Source organism: Choloepus didactylus, chromosome 5 (assembly GCF_015220235.1).
Source record: "Choloepus didactylus isolate mChoDid1 chromosome 5, mChoDid1.pri, whole genome shotgun sequence".
NCBI lineage: Eukaryota > Metazoa > Chordata > Mammalia > Pilosa > Megalonychidae > Choloepus > Choloepus didactylus.
In genome coordinates, this window is record NC_051311.1 from 88,436,503 (window position 1) to 88,445,385 (window position 8,883).

An 8,883-nucleotide genomic window follows, 5' to 3' on the forward strand; every position below is an offset into this window, starting at 1 on the left:
CTGGAATAGATCCTACTTGATCATGGTGTATCATCCTTTTTTTACATTGTTGGATTCAGTTTGCTAATATTTGTTGAGAATTTTTACATCTATATTCATAAGAAATATTTGTCTGTAGTTTTCCTTTCTTATAATGTCCTTATCTATAATTCTGGTTTCATAGACTGAGGAAGTATTCCCTCTGCTTCTATTTTCTGAAAGATAGTCTAGAGACTTGGTATCATTTCTTCCTCAAGTGTTTAATAGAAATCAGTGAAAACATCTGGGCTTGGTGCTTTCTTTTTAGGAAGTTTGTTAGTTATTGATTCGATTTCTTTAATATATATAGGCCTATTGAGATTATCTATTTCTCCTTGTGTGTTTTGGTAGTTGTGTCTTTCTAAGAGCTGGTTCATTTCATCTACATTATAAAATTTGTGGGAATCCAGTTATTCATAATTTTCCTTTCTTACCATTTTAATGTCCATGGGATCAGTAGTGATGGACTTCCATTTCGTTTCTATTAGTAATTTGTATCTTCTCTCTTTTTCTTGGTTAGCCTAGTTAGAAGTGTGTCAATTTTATTAATCTTTTTAAAGAACGAACTTGTGTTTTCATGTTTCTTTTTTTCATTGATTTTGGCTTTAATTTTTTTTTTTTTTTATTTCCTTTTACCTGCTTTAGGCTGCAATTGCTCTTCTTTCTCTAGTTTCCTAAGATGGAAGCTTAGATTATTGATTTCAGTTCTTTCTTCTTTTCTAATATATGCATTAAATGCTACAAATTTCCCTTTAACCACTATTTTCACTACATACCACAAATTTCAATAAGTTGTATTTGGATTTTCATTTAGTTCAAAATATTTTTTATTTTCTCCTTTGACTTCTTTGATTCAAGTGTTATTTAGAAGTGTGTTGTTTAATCTCCAAGTGTTTGGGGATTTTCTAGCTATCTTTCTGTTATTATTTCTAGTTTAATTTCACTGTAGTCTGAGGGAATAATTTTTTATTTCTATTCTTTTACATTTAAGATGCAGCCTAGGATGTGGTATATCTTGATAAATATTCTGTGTGAATGTGAGAAGAATATATATTCTGCTGTTGTTGGATGAAGTATTCTATAAATGTTAATTTAGTCCATTTAATGGATTAGACTATTCAGTTCAACTTTATCTTTCCTGATTTTCTGCCTGCTGGATCTGTCACTGACTGACAAAGCAATGTTGAAGTTTCCAGTTGTATTAGTGGGTTTTCTATGTCTCCTTGCAGTTCTGTCCTTTTTTGCTTCATGTATTCTGATGCTCTGTTTTTAGCTGCACACATGTTAAGGACTGTTATGTATTCTTGAATAATTGACCTCTTTCTCTTATAGAATACTCCTCTTTATCACTGATATTTTTCATTATTCTGAAATCTGCTTTGTCTGAAATTATTATAACTAGTTCATCTTTCTTTTGATTACTGTTAGCGTGGCATATCCTTTTCCATTCCTTTATTTTTAATCTGTCTGTCTTTTTATATTTAAAGTGGGTTTCTTGTAGACAACATCAAGTTGAGTCTGGTTTTTTGATCTACTCTGTCAGTCTCCAACTATTAATTGGTGTATTCAGACCATTCACTTTTCTTTTTCATTTTGTTGAGATATATTCACATACCATGCAGTCATACAAAACAAATTGTACATTCAATTGTTCGCAGTACCATTACACCAAAATCAATCCCTTACACCTTCATTACCACACACACAAAAATAACAAGAATAATAATTAAAGTGAAAAAGAGCAATTAAAGTAAAAAAGAACACTGGGTGCCTTTGTCTGTTTGTTTGTTTCCTTCCCTCATTTTTCTACTCATCCATCCACAGACTAGACAAAGGGGAGTGTGGTCCTTATGCCTTTACCAATCCCATGTCACCCCTCATAAGCTAAATTTTTATGCAATCTTCTTCAAGATTCATGGCTTCTGGGCTGTAGTTTGATAGTTTCAGGTATCTACCACCAGCAACCTCAATTCATTAGAACCTAAAAAGGGTTGTCTATATTGTGCATAAGAGTGCCCACCAGAGTGACCTCTCAGCTCTTTTTAGAATCTCTCTGCCACTGAAGCTTATTTCATTTCCTTTCACATCCCTCTTTTGGTCAAGAAGATGTTCTCCGTCCCATGATGCCAGGTCTACATTCCTCCCTGGGAGTCATATTCCACGTTGCCAGGGAGATTCACTCTCCTGGGTGTCTGATCCCACATTCGGGGGAGAGCAGTGATTTCACCTTTCAAGTAGACAATTTACATTTAAAGTGATTATTTGTATAGTTGGATTAATATCTACCATGTTTGTAACAGTTTTCTATTCCTTGCACTTGCTCTTTTTTCCTTTTTTAAATCTTTCCCTCTTTTTCTGTTTTATCTGATTTTAACCGAGCTTGTTATATTATTCCATTTTTCCTCCTCTGTTAGCATATTGGTTATTCTTATCTTAAAATTTTTTTGAGTGGTTATCCTAGAGTTTGTAATATACATCTACAACTGGTCTGAGTCCACTTTCAAATAAATACCATAGTGCTTCATGGGTAATTCAGGTACCTTATAACAGACTACTCTCAATTCCTCCCTTCCATCCATTATAACATTGCTGTCATTCGTTTCACTTATCCATAAGCTATAGTCACCCAATATTTTGTTGCTGTATTATTTTGAGCAAATAGTTATCTATTAGCTCAATTAAGAATATGAAAATTATTTTTTTTATTTTACCGTCATTGATTCCTTCTCTAATGCTTTTCTTTTTGTAGGTTCAAGTTTTCCTTTTCTCTGAAGAACTTTTAACATTTCTTTCAAGATAGGTCTTTTGGCAACAAATTCCCTCAATTTTTGTTTGTCTGCAAAAGCCTTTATTTCTCCTTCACTTTTGGAGGATAATTTAGCTGGAAACAGAATTCTAGATTGGTGGGCTTTTTCCTTTTTTTTTTTTTTTTTTTTTTTACTTTTACAAAGCAAACATTTATTAACACCTCAAACGGTTTTTTATAGAACTTCTAAAGAAAGAAATTCAAGACAAAATTCTTTCAGTAGGTAACAAAATAATCTATTATGTAAATTCCTTTTCATCAAGATGACTTTATTTCATGAAATAGTACATCAGCTGGACAGGTTCATTCTTCTCTTACCAAGAGTAAAATAGTTGTGTGACAGTTTTAATTACTATTTTTTGTTCTATAAACACAACTATAGGATATAATGACATCATAATTGGATTGAAAATAACTTTGGACTATTACTTTCCCTATTACTTTTGGGACTACTGTTTTCCAGAGTAGGTGGGAAACATGTCAGCACCTAAAACAGTTTATGGTGGCTTTAGTATTTACTTTAACGTTACAAGTTAAAACAAAATATGCTCTTAGGAAAAATGTCTCCCCCCTTTAGTTTCTGGCATAGTACTGCTGTCTTCATCCTGAATAGATAAAGTACCTTCGTCTTAGAAAATGAAACTGTTTTCATAGCAAGTTTAATAAATTAGAATGTAGGAAACAAAAGCAACTAATGAGCAAAAGAACGCTAGTCCTTTAAGGTTCTCTTTTTTTAAATTAATATGTTCAAGGGTTACATGTGAATGAAAGTGCTTCACAAGCATGTGGCAAAAGACCAAAGTTACAGAACCAAAAATTAGGCTTAGCAAATACAGGAGAATTATCTTTTCAATGCAAATTCATTCTGAGGAAAATTCATTTCAGTAGGAGACAGCCAAAGGAGCATTTGAGACAAAAGTTACTGATTCTTCACAGTCACTCTTAAGGCGCAAAGATGAGCCGGCTCTTCTGTCATATTCACACATGCCCCCGAGGAAACAAATATGTGGCAATTACTGACCTACGTCAATCTTCATATGTGGAAATGAGAAAGTCTAGATCTCTGAAAATTACAAAAAAAAAGAAAAACCTGGCAAAAATACCAATACTCTGCTCTAAGATCTGCCATAACCACCTCATTCTGATACGACTACACAGCTTTCAAATGTTCCTGAAGCCTCTTAATATTTCACACCTCTTTGCAAAAAATACACTTTTGCTGCTACAGTCTTTGGTAGGACTGCCTGTACCTAATCGGATTTTTAGGAATGAAACCAGATTGCCACACCTTATTTCAAAGGTTGACTTGATGACAAATCTACCTGCATATGTACTGTGAGTAGACTATCCTGAGCTGTTTTGCAAGTCTTCAATTTGCCATTCCTTTTTTAGTGCCTAAAACTAGTAGAAAAAAAGGAATGCAGTAACCCATTTCTTCAGTCACATTTAAGGGTCCTCAAAGCAGACTGATTTGCTTCAATTTGATAGGGAAAATCCTGGAAATACACAGCCCCAGTTTCACTTCAGTCTTGACTCAGACATGGTAGAAAAATACCTTAAGAAGTATCAGGGAAATAAACTTACACAGAAGGATAAGGCAGGGTGAGAGACCAGGGAGACCGTAATAGCAAGTTCACAAGCTGGACCAGTGCTCTGTCCTCTACAGTTAACTCAAGCAGTTGTCCAAACTTCATAGACATCAAGATAAGCATTAGAAAGATAAATGAATACAATCCACCCCAGAATTGAGTGAGGTTATGTTAACTGCCTCCTTTGTTGATAAAAGGGTAGCTGAGATCATGCACATCAGGATTTTTAAGGGAACGCTTTAAAAATGCTTTCATAAAGTTGTGCAAGTTAGCAGACATTCAGGAAAAGCTGTGGAAGCCATTCTAGCCCGCATCTTCTTTGCCCATGGACAATTCTTTTTCACAGTCACTGGCATCACCTTGAGTATTGCTGTAACACTCAAAGACTGGCAGTACAGGACCTAGTTAGCAGGTAACGCCAACCTCTTACTCCATGTTGGTCAGAGAGTGAAGTTGTGGAGGGGCTGAGTCTGTCTGTGGCGTCAGCTGACTGAGGTCACTGATGGTGGTGGCAAGCAAAGTGTCCTGGGGCACCATGGAGTCGTCTGCCTTGCAGGCCACATCTGCAGGGCTGTTCTCTTGCACGGCTGGTATGCTGCCTTGGACTGGGGCCAGGTGATGAAAATGGCCGTTTTCTGCAAAGGACAGCAATTTATCCGGAAGTCTAGGTGGCACATACTCTTCATCAGGCTGTTCAGTCTTGTGTCCCTCATTGTTCTTGGGTGAGCCATTGAGGTATGCCGCCGGAGAGTGGACTTGTCAGTGAAGGTCCGTCCACACGCGTTACACATGAACGGCTTCTCACCCGTGTGTATCCGATGGTGGCGCTGGAGGGCGTTGAGCTGGGTGAACTGCTTACCACACTGGTCACAACAGTAGGGACGTTCCCCTGTATGGACTTTAATATGCTGGTAAAGTGAATTCCGCTGGGCAAAAGTCCTGAAACAAACTTCACATTTAAAGGGTTTGGATCCAGTATGGATTCTATTGTGATGTTTTAAATATTCTTTAGAAGCAAAACTTTTGCCACATGTTTCACACATAAAAGGTCTTTCACCTGTGTGACACCTTTTATGATAAATCAGCATGTGGTTCTGAGTGAATCTTGCACCACATTCATCACAGACAAAAGGTTTTTCCCCTGTATGAATTCTCATGTGGGTCTTGAGGGCTGAGGGCTGCGAGAACCTGGCCTCGCACTCGGTGCAGCCGTAGGGCTTGTCCCCGGTGTGTGTACGCTCGTGCAGCCGCAGCGCCGCCTTGGAGCTCAGGCCCTTGCCGCATTGCTGGCAGTGGTGCCGCTCCCCGCCCCCCTCGTGCACCTGCAGCACGTGCCGCTTCACGTCCTTCTTCCTCTTGAACTTCTTCCCGCACAGCTCGCAAGGAAAGTGGCGCTCGCTACTGTGCACGTGGCGCTGGTGGCCCTTGAGGTTGCAGCGGTTGGCAAAGGTCTGCCCACAGGTATCGCAGCGGTAGACCACCTCAGCAGCAACGCCGTGGCGGTGCTGGATGTGCTTCAGGAAGCTTTTCTCATACAGAAACGCTTTCTCGCAGGTCGTGCATTGAAAATTGCTCTTCTTCTTATCCCCCTCCTCGTCCTCCTCATCCTCGTCCTCCTCCTCCCCTGCCTTTTGCAGCACTCTGTCCAACTCAACACCGGCACTGCCCTCCTCGTTTTTGGGATTCACATTTTTCATAACTGGCTCCACCTCTGTTCCCACATTATCTGGGCTTTGGTCTTGTGGACACTTGTATTCCCCCATGTCATCCTCAGCACTCTTCTGCTGCTCTCGGAGTCTTCTTGTGTATTTCTTTTTAGGGATTTCTACAAACACCTTTCTTCCAGCCAGCCTTCCACTGGCTCGCCTGATTTTAGGGTAGAGAGGCTTAACTATATCTTTTTTCTTGTCGAGTTTCTCCTTGGACTTCCTCGGTGGCATAGCTGGCAACATGCCATTGCTGATTCTCTCTACCGGGTAATCCGAGGACTCCAGAAGGCCATTGGAGTGAGGCCCGTCCATGGCTGCATTGGTCCTAGGGTCAGGAACAATGATGACTTGGGAGCCACTGCTTGCTTCTGTCTCCTGAGACTCTGAGAAATTCTGCAACTCCAAAAGGACTGATTCTAACATCTGTTTCTTTAATTGAAAACAAGTCTCCGACAAGTCCAAACATTTTAGCTTTTCAGCCATTTCCAACATTCGCTGCACCCGATCTTCTTCTACCTGTACCTTTGCTGTGTAGACAAACTCAAGAAATGAAGCAAAGTCAACAACTTGCACTTCATTTAAGTAGACATTAGTCCTGGTGCCGTCCATGGTTTTTTCATTAAGGAACATTTCCTTGAAGAACTTGCTAGTGGCTGCCAGCACAGCTTTATGGGCCATAAATTCTTCCCGGACACCCTGATATTCCACGCTGACAGTCACATCACACAGGTGACCAAGAAGACGGAGCTGATGCATTTCATTCAAAAGGTTCAATGGTGAGGATTTGGATTCCAGCAGAACTGCACCACTTTCCATCTTTCTGCTTTCTAGAAACAGCACCAGCCTTCTGACTTCCCCAAACCTCTGTCGACAGGGCACCGTGCGCAGACGCAGCGTGACAGTCGATGAAGTGGTTTCTGAACCCGATTTCCTATCTTGCTGGATTACAGGGCGAGAATGCATTGATCATGGCGACAAGAATACTTCCGGCTCCTGCCACAGCCAAGTCCACTCCTCAGGCTGACGTCGACGGCCTCGGAAATCCGTCTTCTGCTTCTCCGACGCAGGCATGCACTGTGCACCCGCGTGGACTCCGCTCGCCGGACGCGCCCGAGTCCTCCGGGCAGGCTTCAGGGAGGCCCTGCTCCTCCGGCCAGGCCCCGCTCCTCTGAGAAGGCTTCAGGGCAGGCGAAGGGCCTACGCCTCCGGGGAGGCCTCCGGGATAGCACCGCCCGACCGGCCCGCCGCTTCCCAGCTGCGAGCGCCGCGGCCCCGCAGCCGAGGAGAGCCGGGAGGCGGAGCTCGGGGCGCCGTCCTTGCCCCCTCACCTCACTGCGGGGCCGCCGCGCGTCAGCCTAGATCCGGCCAGGGAACTCGGGCTTTTTCCTTTTAAAACTAAATCTTTCACTCCACTCTCTTCTTGCTTGCATCGTTTCTAAAGAGAAATCTGATGTAACTCTAATCTTTGTTCCTGTATAGGTAAAGGGATTTTTTTCTTTCTTCGAGTCTCCATCTATCTGCTTACATTACCCATCTTTTCTTGCATGTTGTCTGCTTCTTCCATTAGAGCCCTTAACATAGTAATCATAAGTATTTTAAATCCCTGCTCCCATAATCCCCAAATCTCTGCTATATCTGAGTCTGGTTTGGATGTGTGCCCTGTGTCTTCAGACTATTTTTTGCCTTTTAGTATGCTTTGTAATTTTTATGTTGAAAGCCAGATATGGTGTATCTGGTAACAAGAACTGAGATAATCAGGCTTTTAGTATGACATTTTATGGTAGTCTGGTAGTCTGGTAGTCTGGCTGGGAGCTGAGCTGTGTTTAATGTTTGCTGTAGTTGTAAGTGCCAGAAGCTTCAGTTCCCTCTGCCTTCTGCCCCCTGCCCTGCTCTCTTGGGGTTTCCCTAAAAACTCCTTTTAAATAAAGTTTGTGTCTTGAAGCTTTCTCTGTAACCTTATGATTAAATCTCAGTTGTTGTTGTTGTTTTAGTGGGTCAGAAACCCTGGGCTGCAACCTTCATAAACTTGTTTTTGGCTTTTTTTCCCTTCCCCTATGTGAAGCAGGAAGGTTAGAGGGAGGCCCTTCCCCTAGGTCAGATAATGCTCTGGCAGTTTCCCTTGTGGGAAGGCCTTTGTTATGGAGAAGCTCTGAGCATGTTTCAAAATGTTTATTTCCCCCTCTTCCTCCAAGAAGCATGAGAGGATTTTTCTCTGATCTTTACCACTTTTAATTACCAGTGCATCCTTATTGTATCAAAACAAAAAGGAAGAGAAAATTGGCCTTTGAATATCATGCTTTTAAGGTAGTATGGATTATTTTACTATTGAAATAGATGGTAAAGCATTTTGCTTACTTTGCAATGATGCTATAGCTATGCTGAAGGAATACAATATATGTCAATTTAACGAGACCAAGTAACCATCGCAATATTCCCAGCTCATAGGAGAGCAATGGTCAGAGAAATTAGAACATTTTAACAGTTTCTTAACCACAGAATTTCTTTACAAAAATAAAAAATTTAAATGAAGCTGCAACCAAAGTTTCTGAGTGGCTCATTTGTTAATCAAGCAAGAAAAGTTGTTTACCAATGGTGAGTTAACTAAATTGTGATTCATTGCCCAGCTGAAGAAGTGTGTCCAGAGAAAATGAACTAGCTTGAGACATTTAGCCTTTCAGTGAGAACAGTTCTCCAAGAGTTGAGGACACTGGAAACAACATCAATACTCAAGTAAAAAGCAAGCAAATAATTTAGATTGGTT

General features: G+C 40.7%; 1 protein-coding gene across 1 annotated transcript; it reads right to left on the reverse strand.

Moving 5' to 3' along the window:
• Positions 1-3,467: 3,467 nt before the first annotated feature.
• LOC119534254 (GDNF-inducible zinc finger protein 1-like) lies at positions 3,468-7,281 on the reverse strand. The gene is given in 3 exon segments (XM_037836400.1): positions 3,468-5,144; positions 5,147-7,057; positions 7,114-7,281. Coding segments are annotated over 2 exon segments (2,097 nt in total). The 5' UTR covers positions 6,939-7,057; positions 7,114-7,281; the 3' UTR covers positions 3,468-4,839.
• Positions 7,282-8,883: the final 1,602 nt, after the last annotated feature.